General features: G+C 39.2%; 1 protein-coding gene across 1 annotated transcript in view; it reads left to right on the forward strand.

Annotated features, from left to right (window-relative positions):
* The window catches only part of tox3 (TOX high mobility group box family member 3), a 68,811-nt gene that overhangs the window by 18,784 nt on the left and 26,049 nt on the right, over positions 1-23,978 (forward strand). The window contains exon 2 of the mRNA XM_060859673.1: positions 22,791-22,856. Coding sequence (XP_060715656.1) covers positions 22,791-22,856 — 66 coding nt within the window. The remainder of the gene's footprint in view (positions 1-22,790; positions 22,857-23,978) is intronic.

The raw sequence follows: 23,978 nt of genomic DNA on the forward strand, positions 1-23,978 counted from the left end.
TATCGTATTTCTATTATTACTCATGATAGTAGTGAAAAGGATTACCTTAATGGTTTTGGATAACCTTGAGGCAATAATCTCATAGTTTCCTGTTGAACCAGTTTTGAAGTAGTAAATTTCTAGGTTATGATACTGGACCTGATGAAGGTTCCTGGGAGTTTAATACTTTTACACTGGATATGAATTAGCCCAAGGCCAGTGTGTGTGTCAATGAGCTCAATGAGCTTATTGTTTGAGTGTAGCATTCCTCCAACAATATGCTCATGTTCATGGTCATTCTGTTTGTGTAGGCATTCGTTCATTCTTTTGTTCATTCATTTATTCATTTTCAGCTAGCATTTTTTTTTTTTTGGTCAGGGTTGTGGTGGATCCAGAGCAAATCCCAGGAACACTAGCAAGACACACACACACACACACGGACAGCTAGCAGCAATTTGCCTGCCCTCTGTGCAATATTTATGACACACCCAAACCTCTAAAAAGAAAAATTCCTAGTCAGCGATCTTACCTGGACGAGAAGTTTCTGTTACCTATAAAGATAAAGCTCACCCACTATGGCGTTTCTTTTGTCCAATGAATTTTATATTTTATTGCGTTTGGACATACTGGTCTCAAATTGCTTTTTCACAGTAGCAGCGAAATGCTATTACAAGGCTCATTGGCACACTATTCACTCTTTGCATGGTTTTGATGAAAATAGTACAGAATGTAGATAGCAGGCTTTTGAAGGTGTGAGTGTGTGTGCGTGAGTGTGTGTGTATGTTTCATTGCCAATGATGTACTCTGACTAGTGCCAGATTGATGAAAACCACTGCTAACCTTACTGAACCCTCACGCTCCTCATCCTCCTCAAAGCTCTGTTAAATTACACAGGCAAATTGAACACAAGCATATTCTCTCCTGATACGTAAAAGATAATATTCTTTCTTTCTTTCTTTCTTTCTTTCATTCTTTCATTTCCCCATCTCCTTTTTTCAGTTTGTAGAAAAGAAAATAAAGAATCAGAAGCATTAACTGGGTTTTTATTTTAATACAATGTTTTAGCTGTCGGTCAAGGTTATAGCAGTAACAACGGAGCAGTGTGGAAATGACACATTGTGCAATTCTTTGTCATTGAAAATTTGTTGAAATTTAAGAATTAGCACAGGCAGGTTTTCTGAAATAATCAGAAATGGTATTGTTAGTGTTACGATCATTTCAGCGTGCCTGGGCACACACACTCTCATTCACTCACGCAATCACACACTACGGACAATTTTCCAGAGATGCCAATCAACCTACCATGCATGTCTTTGGACCGGGGGAGGAAACCCCCGAGGCACGGGGAACATGCAAACTCCACACACACAAGGCGGAGGCGGGAATCGAACCCCCAACCCTGGTGGTGTGAGACGAACGTGCTAACCACTAAGCCACCGTGCCCCAGATTCCTTTCACTGTAACTAAAATGCCCAAATCTGTTCCAGTATGACAATCTACCTGTGCACAAAGTGAGCTCTGTGAATGAAGACACGGTGTGTTAAGGTTGGGCTGGAAGAACTCGAAGGTCCTGCACCAATTCAACCCCACTGAACACCTTAAAGATGAACTAAAACACAGATTGCACCCCTGAGCGCCTCACTAATGCAACACCAGTTTATCAGTTCTCAATAACATGTCTTTGTAGGACGTGGTAGCCTGATCGGATGGTTGTGAGCTCTAATCCCAGGTCCACCAAACTGCCACTGCTGGGCCCATGAGCAAGACCCGTAACCCTCAGTTGCTCAGTTGTGTAAAATGGGATAACAATGTAAGTAAGATACCAGGAACCAATGTAAGATAACAATACACCAGTTTGTTTCAATTTATGACTACACACTAAAGAAGTCTGTTGATGCTTAAATATAACTTAGATAACACCATTCAAAAAAAAAACATTAGTCGTTGTTATCATTTAATATTTAGCCACTTGTTCTAAATACTGTACCACCACAAAGCTGTCATCTACATGTCCTGCTATCCCAGTCCACACTTGCAGTTAAACACAGAGCGAAGGTCTGCAGATGCAAATAATATTTTTACATGCAAACTTTTCCAAGGACACCAAAGCTCATAGCTGAAAGGTTCAGCGGTGACTTTTGTCATTGGCGCAAATACACACCCGGGCCGTCACACCCATGTGCTTGGTGAACATCCCACTCCAGATTTAGTCTCCACTGATATCTTCACTCAAATGTGCTCATCAAGAGCTTTATTGAAATCAGGAATGTATATTGAGTCGGTTGAGTCAGGGCCAGAGACACTGGAGATCTTCAGCTCTAACCTGAACTCACCAAGTCTCCATTCCTGGAGCTCTGCGCTTTGTGTACAGAGACATTGTTACGCTGGAACAGATTTGACTCTCGGTTCCAGTGAAGGTAAATGATAACACTATACAGTAGCAAACAATGTCATCCATTCATTCATTCATTCATCTTCTACCGCTTATCCGAACTACCTCGGGTCACAGGGAGCCTGTGCCTATCTCAGGCGTCATCGGGCATCAAGGCAGGATACACCCTGGACGGAGTGCCAACCCATCGCAGGGCACACACACTCTCATTCACTCACACTCTCACACACTACGGACAATTTTCCAGAGATGCCAATCAACCTACCATGCATGTCTTTGGACCGGGGAGGAAACCGGAGTACCCGGAGGAAACCCCCGAGGCACGGGGAGAACATGCAAACTCCACACACAAGGCGGAGGCGGGAATCGAACCCCCAACCCTGGAGGTGTGATGCGAACGTGCTAACCACTAAGCCACCGTGCCCCCCTGCAAACAATGTCATTCTGTCCAATTTGTGGCAAAGGTTCTGGGCCCATATTCATGAAGATTTTTAGTGTAAAAAGTTTCTCCTAGTGACGAAATCCTAAGGAAATTCTTAGAAATCTTGGAGGTTTCCCCTTAAAATGAAAAAGAAGATTCTAGTAAAGATAAAAGTTATCCATAAAGCATCTTGACCCTTTAAAAGCTCATAAGGTCAAAAAGTCTTATGAGTAGAGAAGAGGACTTTTAAGAGGCTTAAGAGTTTCTTCATCAGAAGAGAAAATTGCAAAAGGTGAAGAGGAAGAAGAAATGTGTATATATATATCCACTCACCGGCCACTTTATTAGGTACACCTGTCCAACTGCTCGTTAACGCAAATTTCTAATCAGCCAATCACATGGCAGCAACTCAATGATCAAGACGATCTGCTGCAGTTCAAACCGAGCGTCAGAATGGGGAAGAAAGGTGATTTAAGTGACTTTGAACGTGGCATGGTTGTTGGTGCCAGACGGGCTGGTCTGAGTATTTCAACTGCTGATCTACTGGGATTTTCACGCACAACCATCTCTAGGGTTTACAGAGAATGGTCCGAAAAAGAGAAAATATCCAGTGAGGGGCAGTTCTGTGGGCACAAATGCCTTGTTGATGCCAGAGGTCAGAGGAGAATGGGCAGACTGGTTCGAGCTGATAGAAAGGCAACAGTAACTCAAATAACCACTCGTTACAACCGAGGTATGCAGAAGAGCATCTCTGAACACACAACACGTCGAACCTTGAGGCAGATGGGCTACAGCAGCAGAAGACCACACCGGTACTAGTAAGGTGTACCTAATAAAGTGGCCGGTGAGTGTGTATATATATATATGTATTGCATTCATAGATACGCTAACATCTCCAAAACATTGCTGAAAATACAGGGCCTAAAAGAATATTAGCATGTTTTCTGCCATGTGTCCATGTAATATATATGTCTGCACTCCCGCACCCTCTATCAACTTTTCCACTTGACTCAGGGTCACCAGATGTATCTGACCAGCTGCTATGTCAGACACTTGGAGTAGTTCTCCAACCCAGAAGATTTCTCAGCTCACACGTGAAATCACCAGAGATGCAAAACCAAAAATGTTTACACAAGCAACCTCCAAGCACCTAATTCACTTTCCAGCTCTATCATTTTCTTGGAATCACCACAGTAAAATGCATAATAGGCAAAGCTAGGGACGTTAAAGAAAGGAAACATTGACTCTTTTTGACTTCCAATCTTCGTAATTACTTTGCTGATCAGCTTTTTTTCTTTCTCCCTTCAAAAAAAACCCCACCATCCATTTAAAGGCCCGTTCGTGAGGTCTATTCATCCACAAGCTATCAAAAGCTGAAGGCAATTAAGTTGTTATCTGCTTTATCTATGTCCTTTAGCCACTGTAATGGATACGGATGAGATCGAGAAGGACGGTTTAAGTCCGAAGTGTGTTTAATACCGAGTAAGATGTAATGTGGGAGTGATGTGCTTTCTGACTGGTGGATATTTGTGTATGGGGTTTGAATGTAGGCTGAGAAATGAAGGAATAGATAGGAACTGTAATGTTAATATTGCTTAACACGCAAAGAAGAGGAGGCAGAACATACAGATTAGCCGAAGAAGTTCAGAATTTTGACCCTCTGCTCTCAGAAGAATTGTGCTTTTCTGCCAATTCACTAAAGGGCAAAGGACGTGAGATGAAAAAGATGCACATTTGCTCCTCATGACTCGCGAGTGAACTTTTTAGCTTTGCTTTAACTTTAACTTTGAACTGTGAATTCACAAGTCCTCGTTTTATGAGCTAATAAAATCCAAGTGGGCGGGATTGGGGGGGTGGGGGATGACTGCGATTTGGAATTGTTAAGTAGTCATCAATCACGCCGATGTTTTTAGTTTTGTCTCTTCAGTTTCTTCTTTCAGTCTGCAAGTGATTTCTCATTAGCAACGTTGGCTCCTCTGCCAAGAGACACTTGAAGTACTTTAACTTTAAGCTCTTGTAAGGACGGACTGTTTCTACTTCTTTCGATTTTGATACGATGCCGAAGCAAGAGCTCTGCGTATCTGTGTATACAAATTCTGAGCCAACTCCTGAGAAAACACACCAAGTTATGTAAAACACCACCAAACTGCAAAACCGCCAATATGCTGGCGGTTTTATGAGAAGTTGTGTCTGGTGTTTGTAAAACACATGCTTTATATACCGTTTAACTTCTGAAGCTTTCAGAGCTAACTAAAAGTTAGTCTGCTGAACCTACAGAGAACCAACTACTGTTTTGTGTCTTCCTATAGACATTAGAGTTAGTAGTCATTATTGTTTACCTGTTTACGAATTCCGGGCCATTGACGTGATTCAAAATAGTGTAACTTTTAATGGATTGTCATCTTTGTTGGTAGTAACAATAATGTCCTTATGATGTAATTCACGTCGTGAGCTCAGGTTACTCTGTGTGCAGAGTTACCTTCAGGTTCTATGGTTTTCTCCAGGTTCTTCTCTAGGTTTTCTGGTTTCCTCCAGGGCTCCTTAGGTTTCCTTCATGTTCTCTGGTTTCTGCATGATTCCCAGTAAGATTTCCTGAGATAGTCTTTGGATCCACTGACACTCTCACCAGTATAAAGCACTTAAACCTTGTATGATGTTCGTATTTTTGTTACTCAGCCACTGTTCGTGGGTCTTCTGGACCCGCTGCATTTTTGGGTTTTTAATTCAACACAATCAAAAATTTGATGTTAAAATACTCTACAGATGTTTACTTCATTCCAATTACAAGCAATATAAACAGCACATATGGGTAATATTTGCCCTTTATCTTTATTACATCGCATTTTTTAATTAAAGTGCTACTCGTTTTTTGTTGTTTTTTTAATAAAATGTAATATGTAAAAAAAAAGAAAATCAAATTTAATCAAGTTATGAACGGGAAAAAAATCAACAAAATTTACAAGGAAGCAACGTTTTTCAAATCTGTTGATGTTTATGAATACTGGTCCCACAGACCCGAACAACATACAAGGGTTAAAGTTAGATGTATGAATGTTGGCCAAATATGATCACCACTCAGTAACACCATTTCCTCTTAATCTACAGTGTTAACAGTGTGTTGAAGTGTTCAAATCTGATCCTGGCAGCTTAAGTATCCAGTATCGGCGTATATTCGGAGTGATTACATTCCGTCACTGTGTTTAATCACTGATTTGACGCTAAAGAAATCAGTAGTGGTATCTAGTCTGATTGATTCTGTAGTGGGACAGAGAGCAGAGTCTAATCTCGGCTGTTCCACGGCGGACCCGAGTGTGTATGTGCGTCTAATGATGAGGCTGAAGGGTTACCCGGCGAGAGCCGCGACATTTGGTGTAATTCACCAGAGCGAGAGCTCTCACTTTAGAGCGATGCCGTCGGACGGCCACGAGGTTGAGAGCTAATTAGAGCTTTGAAAGCCTATCAGTGCTGCGTGATTACTGGCTCTAAACGACCACTATTTGGTATGCTTCGAAAGTTTTCCCCCCTCCCAGTGAGGGCTCTATAGACAGCAAATTATTTTCATTTTAATTGCTTGTAGGTGGAGACATGAAATAATAGGGCATATTTGTGTTTAATCCTCTACATTTTGTATCACAATGTGGAGGAAAGTGCTGTTAGCAGGAGTTAATTAACAAATACAAGAAATTGCTCTATGCGCTGGTGGTGCATTCGCAACAGGCAAGCCCACGAGTACTAACAACAAAGTGCTACATAAATCAAAGCGCTTTGCCTTGCCAAAGCAGAACCCTTGGGAGGTACCGTAGTGCTTAATTAGAATCTAGGAGGATCTTGTTTTAAGTGTTGGCTGATCAAGCTCTTGAATAACAATGACGAATTAGGCCCACCAACCGCCAGCTGTGTGTTTTGGAATGTGGAAAACATTATATCTTATTTCTACACAGTTAATAAAGCAGTATGGGAACGGCGCCATGCTAAAGGCACTCCTGTTTCGTGTAGATTTGTGGAGGCATATTAAAGCTAGGGATTACTGTTACTGGCAGCCGTGCTGCCAAAATTAGTCCAGTGTGTTCATTTCAAAATTACCCAGATGGGGTTACATAGACTATATCGATTTTATGAGGCTATTTATGAAAGCTTGCTTTTCACAGTGTAATATATAGAAATGTGTCTGCCAGTCTTAATTCATGGGACTTCATGGGAAAATTAGAGTACCATGGTTTTGGTCACAGAATGTTGCTGGGTTTTAACACAGGCTTAGAAAAGGCTTAATGACACACCATCATCCTGAAAAACCAGAGTCTGGCTTTTAGATTTGTCCACCGTTTAGATTTTCCAGTGCAAGGATGTATAATTGGGTGAACATTGCCACTGAAAGTCCATGTTTGTTGAAAAAATGGGTCTGAAGAGTTCTTTAGATGGCAAATTGTTCGTATCTCCCTAAAAGGCTGGTAGATGGAACCATGTCTTCGAGGGAATTACTCGTTTGTAGTGTTCCACATAGATGCCTTGTAGTGAAACTGATAAACCACTGTGGTTTACGCTAAGACTATGCAGAATATTTTTAAAAATTATCGATCATTGATTTTCTTGCCAGACTCTAAAACCATACGCTTTTATAAGGTCATCACTTAGAGATCCTTAAAGGTCCTAAACAAAATGTTACAACAGTCACGTCACAGATTATTATAGTTGAACATAATTAACCACTAAGGAGGAAAATCATTCAATACTATGCGGAGAGCCCATAAAGATTATATGCAGAAGTCTGTACCATAGGGTTTTGTCTTTATGTTGCAAATAGAACCCCAGTAGGAAGCTAAAACCGCTAACCATCAAAACATTATTAAGTGCAGTGGCTTTCAAATGGCTTTTTCCACCATAGGAAAAAAACAGAAAGGTTACATCGTTAACCCTAAATGGCATAAATGGTACACCTCTAAATGGTATGTTCTTCCAACGGAGCTCTCTCTTGGTATAGCAAGAACTCACGATCATAATAAGATCTCAAGAAAATTCTTCACCAATAAAAAAAAGGTTCTATGTGGCTCTCCTAAGGGTTCTTCAGTTGGATGGAAGTTTATGTATGAAGTTTGTGGAAGTTTCCCATGAAGTTTATGCCTACAAAAAGGCTTTCAGAATAGTCTGAAAGCATCCAAACCTTTCAAAGAACTGTTGAGGAAACAGATTGAGAAAGAACATTTTCTCTCACGTTCTAAGCAGTTTTTTCTGTTTATTTCTCAGAGGCAAAGTTCTATGTAGAAGCCGAAATCAAATGCTTAGGTATAAACCCTAAAAATACAGTATCTAGACTCACCAAACCATCCAAGGAACCACCGAGGAACTTGTGTAATGTGTGTTTTTGGTTTGTTCCCTTGAAGGAAAGATGTAGAATAGGTTTCTAGAAACCTACAAAATTTACCTCAAAGAATTTAAACCAGAGCCTGAAAAGGTTCTCTAGTTCTTCCCTAAAGGGCTTCCCTGTTCATATACAGTAGTTTATAGAAATGTTGCTGGCTCCGTTGGACTCTCAGTTCCATCAATCTGTCAGCGTTCAACTCGATTCGCTTCACAACTCCATTTTAAGTCACTAAAAGTCTTAGCCAGTAGATTAGCATGCGAACACGAACCTATGCTAACGATGGCAGGTCCTGCGATCACCGCTACAGTGACAGGAATGACTGACACTTGTGAGAGTTGCGTAGCGTACAGTGGTGCAGATGTGCCACAGACGGGCATATGGACTGCCTGTCTCGCTTGGCACCACAAACAGCCATCTGGCCCTAATTATCCCTTAAACATGCTTTGTTATACATGACAACTTTGATCTGACAGCATCTCCACCAGTGTGTGAAACGCAGTGCCTCTGGCGAGAGAGCGGAATAACAGATTAGAAGGCGTCAGTCACACGGAGTTTGATTTGAATATCACTGGATGAATGCAAGAGCAGACCGAAGTAAAGCCTCACTTGATCTTTGGCTCTGCCAATTTTCCGATATTAACCAAGTGTGCGTCTCATAAAGGGAATCATGACACCTTTTAGTAGGTTCAGAGAAATCAAGAACGTAAACCCGAAGGCAAATTTTCCATCACAAGAAAAGGAATTTATGAATTGGCACCATGTACAGCGGATTGCAAAAGTTTGCACACCCTTAGGACTGGATACTTCTCATTTTTATAGTGATACTGAAGCGTTCATCGTTGACAGGGGAAAACTTTGACTGCATTCTCTGTTGATTTTCCACTACACGTGTAACTCTTTCATTATCATTTATTAATCATCATTCATTTTATTCATGTTTTAAAAATTAGGATATAGGACATTTTAATCGTCATAAACGAGCCGTCGTTAGTCTGAATCAGTCCTTAGGTCTCATCAGATCAGCTTCTCAGAAAAACAGCAACTCCGTCAAAGCCCTCCATCAAACCTGATGTCTTTAACTGAAGTGAACGATGATATAAAGCTTCTTTATTGTGTTGACGGAATGGCAGAGAAATATCTCTCCCTTTACCAGCCTGACGGTTTGTCATACAGCTTTGTCCTACGGGCCTGACTTGCTCTTTTATTATCCGTAATTGTCGGTGTGATTTGTCAGTGTGATTTGTTGCAAGGTTGAGACTTTATGCAGACCCGAGCTCTCTGCACCTACACAGCGGAGCGCTGCACATGTCTTCCCTGCAACACAGAGGTAGAAAAACAGGTCAAAGGCAGCAGCCTAATGAAGACAGATGACTGGAGAGATCTGTGCTGGTACATGTGTTGGAGATGGTGCTCGGCAATTGGCGTGTTTTCTAGACTGTGTGTACTGCTGTTTATTTTGGTGGTACACACTCCTTTTCCCTCTTGGGCTCAAGGTCAGGACTCAAACACAGAGCAAGTACACATCTCAGTGCACCTTCTGTTGAAGCAATGGGTATGTAAGTATATATGTATGCCTCAAAGGCTTGAATAAGTGGTTTGCTGTTGGAGATCCAAAAAATGGGAAGTTCAATGCTATATATATATATATATATATATATATATATATATATATAGAGAGAGAGAGAGAGAGAGAGAGAGAGAGAGAGAGTTTATAGAGCATCCCCAGATACTCAGCAATGAAAAAGTAAAATAAATAAATAAATAAATAAATATTCAAAAGATCCATTTTCAAATGAATCATGATTCATTGAAAAGATTAACAAGTAAACAAACACCTTTAGTATGTAGCCTTCACAGGCTTAGTGGGGGCACGGTGGCTTAGTGGTTAGCACGTTCGCCTCACACCGCCAGGGTTGGGGTTCGATTCCTGCCTCCACCTTGTTGGCACTCCGTCCAGGGTGTATCCTGCCTTGATGCCCAATGATGCCTGAGATAGGCACAGGCTCCCCGTGACCCGAGGTAGTTCGGATAAGTGGTAGAAGATGAATGAATGAGCTTTAAATATTCTAAAAATAAAGCACAGTAAAAACATAAGAACATACTTCTTTACATAAGAATGGTTTCTAACATTTTTTATTTCGATTCGCTGAATCGAGTTGCACGTGCAGGATGATTCAATTAAATACGCCATAATATAACGAATCAAGTCAAAAGCAATAAATCGTGAGTTGAGTGAGTTCGACTCAGAAGCAATTCATTTACGTTAAAAAGGATTCAGTTCAATAAAAGGAATGTAGAGAATTCTGTAATGAATCAAATCATCTCTGTATACAAGATTCTGAAGGGAATCCAATCATAGGCAATAAATTGTGACTGGAATTGATTCAGTGTCAGCACGATTTATAACCATATTCACTCATTCATCTTCTACCTCTTATCCGAACTACCTCGGGTCACGGGGAGCCTGTGCCTATCTCAGGCGTCATCGGGCATCAAGGCAGGATACACCCTGGACGGAGTGCCAACCTATCGCAGGGCACACACACACACTCTCATTCACTCACGCAATCACACACTACAGACAATTTTCCAGAGATGCCAATCAACCTACCATGCATGTCTTTGGACCGGGGGAGGAAACCGGAGTACCCGGAGGAAACCCCCGAGGCACGGGGAGAACATGCAAACTCCACACACACAAGGTGGAGGCGGGAATCGAACCCCGACCCTGGAGGTGTGAGGTGAACATGCTAACCACTAAGCCACCGTGCCCCCGATTTATAACCATATATTAAATGTAAATTAAGGATAAACCTTGAGTCACGATAAAAAAAAAAAAAAAAAATCATGTTGTCATTTAAACTCTGTGATGGAATAATGATTGACATGGACATGACCACCAAATGTATATTTATCTTAATTTCTTCCTTTATGGATCCACAACCCAAGAAGAACTTCTGTTTATTGTCTTAGCGTTGATTCTCATGAAAAAATGATTTCCACTTAAAAGTGTTTTTTTTTCTCGTAATAACAGCTTTCCTGTTTAAACCAGATTTTTTTCAATACCTCCCCGAAGCAAAAAAAAAAGACACAATTCCTGTAATTCTTTCTTCTATCTTTCTGCCGTCGTCCTGCGTTTTCCTGAGGAATAATTTTACACTGCAAACTGAATGAATCCTTAGTGCTCCTTTGTTCCCGAGCTCTCTAAAATGTCACCGTAATGACGAGAAATGAATGGCGAAGATTAGGTATCATAATTTCCCCCCTCCCCCCCTCCTTCCTCTTGGCTGAATACATGCTATCATAATCTCTCTGTTCTTTTGAAATGGAAAATGTTTAAGACGACGGTTCAGGTATAAGTGTAACGGAGGGAAATAAACGAACATGCGCACTCAAAACAGATTACTCTTGTCAGCGAGGAGAAACAAATTGGTGCGAGAAAAAAAAAAATGATGCTGTCAAGCTAGGGCTTTTAAAAAAAAAGGATATTTTCACAGCGAGGTTGTCAGTTCGACGTGAATAGAGAGTAATTGATATGTGTTTGATACGTGAGCGTGTTCGAGTCGAATAGCCGCACCTGTCGATCTGCATGGAAATCCTTTAGGTTGTTCCTTCACTGGAACTGAAACTTAACCAACGTCTTTGTATAACGGGCAATTTTCATTACTGTTCCGACCCTTTTTTCTGCCTCTGGCAAGAAGGACGAAATATGTTTTTGTAGGTTTGTCCTGGATCAATCTGAATCCGAGAAGCAAACAAGCACATTCCTATAATTTACGCTAATTATCTCCAGCCACACTGGTAATCTCCCTCCGACCTGTTGATCTCTTCATTTTTCGACAACTTTCTGGCCGTCGTACCGTTTTCAGCAGGCTCTCCTGTCAGGATCGCCAACGCTACATGGCCACAAATTGGAATGTGCCACAGGCCTGGGAAGGCAGCCAAGATTTAAATTAGACAATAACCTTTGCCCCTCAGCCTCTACCCCCCTCGTCTGTCTTTAGCTTCCTCTGCGCAGCTGTAGGCTGATCCATTTGTTTAATACACTGAAGCCGTGGCAGCATAATGGACTGATATATGATTCAGCTCTTAGCAGTTTGTATTGCGCAGATTTATAGAGACTCGGCACCTGGCTCTGCACTGTGCCGGCTGTAGGCTTATCGCGAGGGCAATAAACAAGAACAGCCAGGAACACGCGGATAACTGTCCTATTGTGCTCTGTTTTTAACATCAGGCTTGGAAAGGGGAAAGAAATCAAGTATTGGTCAGCGTGAATAAAAGAAGTCTTTTTGTACCTTTGAATGCGACTGTGATATGAATGTAGTGGTGCGTAAAATGACTTTTTTATTTCTGAACGGAGAAAAAGAAACGCTGAAGTCACACGTAACGCTTTTTTTCACGGTCCAGGGCTGACAATAGTTTCATTTAAAGACCTACGGAAGCATACAGTATCTCACTCGTGTCACTAAAGAACTTTATGTATCTAAATATAGTGACTACAGGTTACAGCGAAGTTCTATTAAAAAATTCCTATTATTTTGCACAACAATGGCAATTTTTATCCATTTGTAGTTACATGAAGTTAAAACGGCTAAAAAAAAAGTCACATGGTTGTTTGTATGGAACTTAATACTACACAGTGCTGACAATGGAGACTCAGGTAAACTGGAAAAACTTTATCATATCAAAGTCAATGTTTTTATCTGGTAAATATATATAAAAATATAAAATTATATATACTAAGAATACGGCCTGAGGTTAATAATAAACATACATTTTTTTTAACCAGATAAAAAGATTGGAAGTATATATATATAGGGGAACGTCCATTATACATACAGGTCCATATGTAAGTCCATATGTACGTGTGTGTGTGTGAATTACAATGTTCCTATAATGATAAGAAATACAAAAGTTTGTGAGGACTTTTTCATCGCTTTTAAACAAATATATAAGTAAATAACTAGAAGCACAAAAATTTCCTTTGGATTACTAATGATAAGTTTTTTGTCTGTTGCCGTTACCCAGGTCACCTATTTCTGTTCACTACATACTTAAGAATACTTAAGAAAGTAATATAAGTATATATTACTGCTCACTGTGTGTGTGTGTCTGTGTTTGTGTGTGCTCCAGTGTTCCTGTAGACCCGAGCCCCGTTGTGGCAGAGGTCCAATAGCTTTACATTCCATCAGATCAAAGCTGAGATTCAGTGGAGTGTCTGAGGCAGTACTGTGTGTGTGTGTGTGTGTGTGTGTGCAGTGGGAGATGGCAGGCACAAGGAGCTAATGGGCATTCTCATTAATCCGAAATGTTTAGACATGACAAAATGGCCTCGCCGCTAGAAACAGGTCTATTACACCAGAGCAACAGATGCTAAGGCGGCGGGTGGCAGCTCATGTCATCGTACTAAATTCGGTCTGCCGCTTCTGCCAGCGTCTTTACTCGCATTGTTTCCATCGTCAGAATTCACTGGAAGTTATATTAGTTGAATTAATATTAGGTGGAAGTTGAATTAGTATCCAAGCTGTTTGAGAGTTTGAGATTTACACCATAAACACCATTCACCTTGTACCTTTACTTTATTTCATTAATTTTATCGACGTTTACGCATGTTGGAATGTTGCTATGGTAACATGGAAGTTTCAATGATAAGCTAGTATCTATATCATTTCGTAGGGTGGTGGGTGAACTGATCGGGTTATCGCTACCCATCTAATGTAGTTTGTAAACTTGTAAAAAAATGATTATTACTCGATCCTGATTGGTTCGAAGATGTTTTCATGTTAAGGCACTCGTTCTGTCGTACTAGTGTTTTTACAGGTGACCAGAAATGATTGTCGACACGGTGACGTTTCTTGTGAGGAGATGTTTGTTGTTTTAACATCCAAGCAAGGAGTCTCCAGTTTCAGCGATTTTTAACAGTGTAATTGGCGTAAAAACTGACGAGAATTGTATAAAATCCAATATAAATAAAATATCACAATGATATTTATGTGATATTGCCCAACACTAGATAGAAGTAAGTCCTGATAATTCTAATATTGTTATAATTCGGATATTATTCTGATTTATTTACTCCAGATCTAAACCATACAGTATTTTGTCTATACAACTAAATTTTTCTCATTGTTAGCCACTTATCTTATTGTTAGCCACTTATTTTATTGTTAGCCACTTATCTTATTGTTAGCCTTTTTTCGCTCCGGTCAAGTTGAAGCTCAAAACAGGATCAGGTGTGATTTTTATTACAGAGTGTTTTTTTTAATCATCGCACACACCCATGCCAGGAAAGAGACATGAGACAATCTCTGGTTTCCTCCTACAGTATCCAGTTCCCTAAACTCACTTAAGCAAATGTTTCACATCTGATGACTGAATTACTGAACAAAGAGCTTATTATAGCACTTATTATAATAAGACTTACAGTAGAAGGTCAGCTAGATAACATCACACAAAATGAGCTACTGTGTAGTCGGAGAGGTCAGATTTGTTTAAACACACCCGGGAAAAATATTAAGTCAATAAAAAGTCGACTAAGGTTGATTTTACAGTATGTTGTATTTCTTTTAAAAACTATTACGAACGAACTATTTACAAATTTGAAGAAAAATTCCATTTAAAAAACGTAGAGTTTAGAGTTTAAACTCCGAAGGAAATGCAACTAGAACTGGACAAAAGCCATGAAGTGTTGTTAAATAATTAATGGAGTAGAAATTGTAATTGCTGTAATATAAGGGGAATAAAACACTTTGGGACATGATGTTAGAGGAAAAGAATAGAATTCAGGCTAAACCTTGAACTTTGCTTTATGTCACCAGGAACTGATGAATAAACTCTTTTTTTTATTTTTTATTTTTTTTTATTCAACTCGCAACATGGACTGTGTGCTGTGTCACTCTTCAAATCTCTTTCGAATACATCCAGAATATATCGTGTTTAAAAAAAAAAAGACTTCAGGATTGCATTTAATTGGACTGTCAAGGGTTAAAGTGGTCCCTTTGTGAAACGAAAGAAGCTTAGAGAGAGAGAGAGAGAGAGAGAGAGAGAGAGAGAGAGAGAGAGAATTGAAATGGCTTTGAAACCGTCAACCGTCTGCATGCAGGTTTACGATAACATCAGCTCTTTGCTTTCTGCTTATCACATGTTTTTACTTAGTGTCTCTCTCTCTCTCTCTTTTTCTCCTTCTCTCCACTTCTGTCGCTCTTTAGGCCATTTCCACTGTTTAGTTTTAGTCATGGGTTTGTTTGGGTTGAAAAGAGAGAGAGAGAGAGAAGAGAGAAGAGAGAGTGCACTCTATTATATGTAGGCTTGCTCTCTTTCTTTATTTTTTCTGTCTCTCTCTCTTTCTCTCCCTCTCTCTGTGTGTGTGTGTCAGTGTGTCTTGCTGAGTTTAGGGTCAGCGCGTAATGATTCGAACTATAAACTGAGTTTTAGAGATCGATTCCTCCTGTGGATCAAAACAGCCCAGCTTTCTCTTTCCTTCTGAGCTTACAAATGTACCACTGTGGTAGGGTGTGTATGTGAGTGTGTGCATATGTGAGGTTTTCGTGTGTGTGTGTGTGTGTGTGTGTGTGTGTGTGTGTGTTGCGACTGCCTGCTGCTTGTGAATAGCCCCTGTGATCTGTTATGGCCAGCAGCACATGCTCAAGGCTGCATTGGTTTGTAAATGAGAGTACATTTAGTGCAGAGGGAGAGAGCTTCGAAATCAAAGACAACCCCCACAGAGTCTCTTTTTTACCCACAATGCCACTGTGGCTACATCCACCATAAGCAGGGAGAGGCCTCCAGTTGGCTGGCTGCCAGATGTGAAAAGATGATAATAAAAAAACGGTTAAGTGACTGAGCGAATATTTGAGTGAGTGACTGAGTGAAGGGTTAATAAACCTCACACACACTCTCATACACTCATTCACTCACTCATTCACTCACTCACTCACTCACTCACTTACTCACTCACTCATACACACTCACTCACTCACTCACTCACTCACTCACTCACTCACTCACACACTCTCACACACTCATTCACTCACTCACTCACTCACACACTCACTCTCTCACATTCCCACTCACTCACTCACTCACTCACTCACTCACTCACTCACTCACTCACACTCACTCACACACTCATTCACTCACTCACTTACTCATACACACACTCACTCACTTGCTCACACACTCACTCACTCACTCACTCACTCACTCACTCACACACTCACTCACACACACTCACTCCCAAACTCACTTACTCACTCACTCATACACACACTCACTCACTCGCTCACACACACACACACTCACTCACTCACTCACTTACTCACTCACACACTCACTCACTCATTCATTCATTCACTCGCTCACTCACTCATTAATTCACTCACACAATCACTCACACACTCACTCGCTCTCACACACACACACTCACTCACTCACTCACTCACTTACTCACTCACTCACTCACTCACTCACTCACTCACTCACACACACTCACTCACTCACTCACTCACACACACTCACACACACTCACACTCACTCACTCACTCACTGAAAACAACATTAAGGGTGCAAATTGCAACAAACTTTTAATAACTTTGAAACTTACTCATATATCAAAGACACCTTAAAAAAACAAGGTCAGTTGCACAGTTATTCTGCCTCATTTCTTTTTTCTTGAAACAGTAACTGGCTACTGGAAATATTCTGAACTCAGTATGTATAAACGTATCGAATTACATTTGAACAAAGATGAAAGATTAGCAGTGTTCACTACAGCAGAGGGCTGTAAAAATTACAAACAGCTCCTTTAATTTTTTTCCCCAGCTTGCAATCATCCACAATACAAACGGGATTCAATAAATTTTTTCATCTAATCTTATAAAAGTAAGATGACGGGATTGCGTAAGAAAATATCAGAAAATGAATACTGCATCAATACATGACAAAAATGATATAGTTTGTGGAAAAAAAAGGTGAAAATTTTCCAAACCGGTGTTATACGATGTCCGTTAGGTTATCATACAACAAATATTTCTTCTTTTTCACCGATAGAGCCAGATGTAATATTGTTTGTGCCCGAGGGGTTGCAAATAATTTGACTTGCGATAATAGATGCCCGGCATTTTATTTCCCCACAGACATGCATGCATAAGAATATTCCCATGTTAAGGTTATGAAATGCTGTTGAGAAGAGGAATAAAGCAGGATATGGAAGTGTTATCAAACACAAAGCAGGACAATAAGCGATTGCATAATGTAATGGCTGTTAATACGGGCTTATTATGACTGTTCGGGATTGTCACCGTGTATTACATTGTCTATTATTGTGTTATCTGTAGTAATATTAGCGCTATGGTTTATTCATTCAGCTGTGTGTGAAAGCGTTATATATATGTGCAGTGCTCTCAGTACAATGCCTGAAGCGAGCAAATAATGCGGGTTTTTTTTTTGCAGCCTCAAATGTTTTTCCAGGCGTTTAATATCAAATCTGTGGCCTGAGCTACAGCATACAGCTATTTCTCAGTCGTTATTTGTTTGTCCGTCTCTGAGGACTGATTGGTTTAGCCATTATTTAGTTTAGGGGCGTGTTTCATTCTTGTTACTGTGCACTAGCGATGTACTCTACATGCCCTCCTTGTTTAATTAATTACAGAGGCCTCATTGTCTAATCTGACCCACTTCCCTCCTTTTTTCCGTCATTATTTTTCTCTCTCGTCAGGGCTAAAGCGTCTTGACATCCATCTTGCCAACCCCCTGCTGGGGACATGCCAAGCTTTACACACTAACCACATTTATCCCTTTTTTTATTTATCATTTATACCTTTTTGGAGATATTTTGAGTATTTTAAACCCACATTTTTATAAAACTAAGCAACTCCTTTGTTATAACTAGGGATAGGCATTACAGGCAAAACTCCCATTCAAATGTTTCAAGGTCTTATTTGAAAAATATTCAAATATATAGCAACAAAACCCAACCTAGCAAAAAGGACGGCAGCGAAAGTTACCTTTTGCAGCAAAGAGTAGGCAAACATATACTGTTCTTGAAAAAAAGTAACATACTGTATAGACTTAAAGTAACTTCTAGACTCACAATAATTTACAGTCTTAAAGTAACTTATAGTCTCAAAATAACTTATAGTCTCACAGTAACTTATAGACTCAAAGTAACTTATAGTCTCAAAATAACTTGTAGTCTCTCAGTAACTTATAGACTCAAAGTAACTTATAGTCTCACAGTATCTTATAGACTCAAAGCAACTTATAGTCTCAAAATAACTTATAGTCTCACAGTAACTTATAGACTCAAAGTAACTTATAGTCTCAAAATAACTTATAGACTCAAAGTAACTTATAGTCTCAAAATAACTTATAGTCTCACAGTAACTTATAGACTCAAAGTAACTTATACTGTAGACTCAAAGTAACTTTTAGTCTCAAAATAACTTATAGACTCAAAGTAACTTATACTGTAGACTCACAGTAACTTTTAGTCTCAAAATAACTTATAGACTCAATGTAACTTATAGACTCAAAGTAACTTTTAGTCTCAAAATAACTTATAGTCTCAAAGTAACTTATATACTCAAAGTAACTTTTAGCCTCAAAATAACTTATAGTCTCAAAGTAACTTATAGTCTCACAGTAACTTATAGACTCACAGTAACTTTTAGTCTCACAGTAACATATAGACTCAAAGTAACTTATAGACTCAAAGTAACTTTTAGTCTCAAAATAACTTATAGTCTCAAATTAACTTATAGACTCAAAGTAACTTATAGACTCAAAGTAACTTATAGACTCACAGTAACTTAAATTCTCATAGTAACTTACGGTCTCACAGTAACTTACAGTCTCACAGTAAATTATAGTCTTAAAGTAACCTACAGTCTCACAGTAACCTATTGACTCACAGTAACTTATCGAATCAAAGTGATTTATAGTATCAATGTAACTTATAGAATCAAAGTAACTTATAGAATCACAGTAACTTACAGTCTCACAGTAACATATAGACTCAAAGTAACTTATAGTCTCAAAGTAACTTAAATTCTCATAGTAACTTACGGTCTCACAATAACTTATAGACTCACAGTAAATTATAGACTCACAGTAACTTATAGACTCAAAGTAACTTATAGACTCACAGTAACTTATAGACTCACAGTAACTTATAGACTCAAAGTAACTAATAGATTCACAATAAGTTACAGTCTTAAAGTAACTTATAGTCTCAAAATAAATTATAGTCTCAAAGTAACTTATAGACTCAAAGTAACTTATAGACTCACAGTAACTTATAGAATCACAGTAACTTATAGTATCACAGTAACTTATAGTAACTTATATTCTCATAGTAACTTACAGTCTCCGCATCTTACAATCTTATAACACAATCTAAAATAACACAAAGTAAAATTACACTCCATTCTCTCACCAAGTTACAATCCCACATTAGTTTGTTCTTTAGTAAAGTGCTCATTATAATGTACACTAAAAGCTGATTGTGTGGTTCAGGTGGTGAAATGAGTGTTTGTTTCTTGGTTAATATTCATTAGAGTTGTGGTGTGTGTGCATATGTGTGTGTGTGTGTGTGTGTGTGTGTCCATGCACCATAGTTAATGAGACTGGGAATGATATGAACACTGTGTAAATGCAGAATGCTAGGAGCCATGACAGTTTACACACCAACACTCACACCATCTGCATTCATAAAAACTCACACAATAAATCTCTCTCTCTCTCTCTCTCTCTCTCTCTCTCTCTCTCTCTCTCTCTCTCTCTTTCTCTCTCATTCTCTCTTTCTCTTGCACACACAAACACACACACACAAACACACACACACACACACTTGCTCTGTTAGTGTTGCAGCTGCACTTTCATTATTGGTGAAATGAACCATGCACTTCCCCCATCATCTTCCCACAATGCACTGCATTCTCTTTCTTTCTCATCCTTTCCATTTTGTTTATTGGCCCTTTCCATATACTAGGACAGTGCTCAAGGCCTTCAAACACACACACAAACACACACACTTACACATTTGCTGACTATTGGAACATTTCTGTGATAATGCAGTACTGAGAGCAAGAGAGAGAGAGAGAGAGAGAGAGAGAGAGAGAGAGAGAGATGAAATAAGTGATTCAGCGAGAGCCTGATGAAGAGGGTCATTCATTCTCTCTTCTGTGTCGGACAGATGTTGCGCTGATTGTTGAGGTTCTTGTGTGTGTTTTTGTGATTCGGTACTCTGTCAGGTGATCAACCGATGCCACCTGCTCTACCAGATGCTCGTGTGTGTGTGTGTGTGTGTGTTTGTGTGTTTGTATGTGTGTTTGTCTGTGTCTGTTCCTGCAGATTACTTTAGAATTTTTACCCGAACATTTAAGTTAATTCTCTTACACACACTTTTTCTCTCTCTCTCTCTCTCTCTCTCTCTCTCTCTCTCTCTCTCTCTCTCTCTCTCTCTCTCTCACTCTCTCACTCTCTCTCTCTCTCTCGCACATTCTCTCTCCAGGGCATAGACTAATTAATGGATACCATTCACAGTTGATTAGCTACAGTTCCTTCGGTAATTACATTCGCATACTAACCACTCAGAAGAAAGGAAGCTATAACAAGGTAGCAGGGGGAAAAAAAATCGAATGAAAGCTCTTCTCTTTTTCTTCTGATCTTAATTTTCTTTCTGCTATTGTTTGTCCAGTAAAAAAAGATAAGACTGCTGCTAGAGGAGGAGGAGGAGGAGGATTGTGGGAATTGTGTTTTGTTCTGTGTAGATTCTTGTTCCTGTGTATGTATGCGTTTGTACGAGTGTGTTTGCAGTCCGGGTCTCTCCAGCTGCCACCCCATAATTCTTCATGATGCTGCTGCATTGTTCTTACCTGTCAGTGTGACGGCCACTACACCAAAATAAAAAAAACCCGATATCTTAACAAGTGGAGACGAATGTAGGCCATAAATCTAATCTTTTCACAGGAGATTAGCGCACCTGGCATACGCAGGCAATTTCTCTATGATTTATCTTCAGTCATTTTATCATGTAATTGCTGCTTCGACTGATAGTTTTGGAGTCCGGTGATTTATATTTATTTATGTCTTTTTTTTTTTTTTTTTTTTTTGAAAATAACCTTATAGTGCAAAGAACGAAGATAGTAATAGACCAATCGATCGTCTTACTTGCACGTGGTTTCAGTGATCAGAAGCCCTATGTGCTTTTGGCCCCGCCCATTTTCCTGTGTTGTGTCATTGGCTTGTTATGACATGGTCTTCACCTGCTTTGTGTCAGCACTTGTTTAATTATCGTTCTAACTTAAATCCGATCCTTGTTTGTTTTCTAAATTCTCCGTTTCCTCGTCTGGACTCTCGGACACGTTATTGTTGCTAGCGGATGATCGTTGTTTTATTTTGGTTTAAACTGTTTTTGGATGGAGGTCGTTTACAAAATTACGTTTTCCCCAATAAAACATACATACTCGCATCTTACGGATCAAATGAAAAGTTTAAAGCATTAACATACAACAAGCGTTAACTCCACCCCTTTATTCCAAACTTAGCTATCTCCTAACATTTCATGTGAGCTCTTGGAGTTTACAAATACTTTAAACATTACGAGGCTGTGATACTTAGGGGCAGATGCTAACAGTACTTTTTGTTGTTGTTGTTGTTAATGTTGTTGTTGTTTATTTTCTTTTTTTTCAGATTTCAATTTTAAAAATGTGCTGAAATGAAAACATTTTGATGTTAGTTTTAAAAAAGATTAAAAGGAATCTGTTGCTTTGGAGCAGGGAGATGTTCACCTAAACGTGATCATCTCATCTCACCTAGATGCTGTAGATTTGTACAAAAGAACCACCGCTGTAGACCTAAAGACCTATAAAGCACTTTTGCTCCTAAAGATCTGTTCCCAACCTCATTTCAGTACTGTTACACCGGTGTACAGTACAGATTTCTAATCTTCTAACTATCTGGAGTCTCCTTAAAGGAGAACGGGTTCCATTTCCAGTCTGGTTCCTGGAGGTTTCTTTATCAGGTCACATCTCAGTGAACTTTTCATCACCAGTGTCACTCTATTTATTTTTTAACTCTACAATCAAATCTCTGAAAAATAGCATTTTGACAAAGCAACACCTTTTTTTTAGATAATTTATTTACATATACATGAAGAATTGAAAGTTTCAAAATTCTAAGGATCTCAAAGGCTATTAAAAAAATCACATTGAACTAAGATGAATAAATTAGAAGACATAAAGAAAGATATTGGACGGAACAGTGATGTCATTATGCGATCAAGACTGTTCCCGTTGGTGAAAAACAAAACTACATCCTCAAGGTTCTGGTTTAAACCTTCTGGAAGAGCTCGTGATGGTTGTGCAGTATGAACTCGGTGCTCGAGCGTTTCTCTGCTTTATGATGCAAAACCGAAATTGTGTAGCTTTCTGAATAGACCTCAGCACTGAACACTGGGTTAAATCAACGCCATCTGTCTTTATGTTACATGACAACGCTGTCTGTAACAGAATTTTAGAGATTCATTACTTTTTATAGGTCAGCAAAACTATCTGTCTGGATTTTATACTAAAAAAACATTGTCTTGTTGTGTAAATGAAGAGTAACACCGACGTCTACTTTCTGTGTTTCTGTTGCAGTTTGGAAACAACAATAACTACATGAACATGGCTGACGCAAACGGGGCTCTGCTCGCCGGTGGAGATGTAAGTAGCTGCTTACTGCTGCAACAACATCGAACGACCGAACCTTGTTGGCTCCGAAAGTCAAAGCCACGCAATGTTTATTTTCGGGGGTTTGTTTTATTAGCTCAAGCTTATTTTTATCGATCATTGCCATATCTGTGTACTGCACTGTAACTATAATACACAGTGCTTCTGTGCTACCTATCAGGCTCAGAGCTTTAACGCTCACATTAAACGACACACTTCAAAGGCACATTTCTCTCTCTCTCTTTTTTTTTTTTTTTTTTTACAGTAGATTTAAATAAAAATAAATAAATCTATAACTCTATAATAACTCTATAACGACTCTCTCACACTGACATGTCATCAGACAGGGGAAAGAGAAAAACCTCTCCTCCAGAATAACACCTTTGTATATTTATAAAGGTGTTGAAGAAGAATTTTTATATTATACAGAACAGGGACTAGCGTTGAGAGGAAGGTGTGAAGCATTAATATTTTCACTTGGGATCTGTTAAAAAAAAAAAAACGCATAAGGAAATTGGAAGCAAATTTAATTTAAGCCACACTGATTCATTTTCTAGGGCAGCGGCTCTGACAGTAGTTTCAGCCACGAGGCAAAGTTAAGGTTTACTGTATATTAATGCTCTGGTTCTAATATAACAAATAAGTAGCAGCAATATAGTAACAGGAAGTAAAATGTTTCTTTGTTGTTCCAGAACATTAAATATATCAGAGGAATGCGTTTTCAGGATTTGCTATTATAAACTTTGGGGTTGTAACAATAGCTCCATTTCGTCGTCCCACCCTGTCGTCATTTATTGTCCTGTTTCTTATATAAGCGCCTTCGTCACCCGATTACATAATTATTTATTTGTCTGATTTGGTTTTATGGTCTATACCGCTAAAGATAAATCTCAGCAAACAGTGTAGACCTGTAATTCCACAAATGTCGAGAACCATAAGCTAAAAGCTCTTCTTAATCCCATGTATTTATTGTTAAATCCTAATTTTCTTTTTCTTTTTTCCTTTTTTTTTTTATTTTATAAATTTCTCTGTTTTTACTGTTCACTATATATGCTTCAAGTCCTTGTGAGACTCAGCCACATACAGGTTTATACAATTTTAGTTCCATGCAACCTA

The sequence above is a fragment of the Tachysurus vachellii genome, chromosome 23 (genome assembly GCF_030014155.1).
Source record: "Tachysurus vachellii isolate PV-2020 chromosome 23, HZAU_Pvac_v1, whole genome shotgun sequence".
NCBI lineage: Eukaryota > Metazoa > Chordata > Actinopteri > Siluriformes > Bagridae > Tachysurus > Tachysurus vachellii.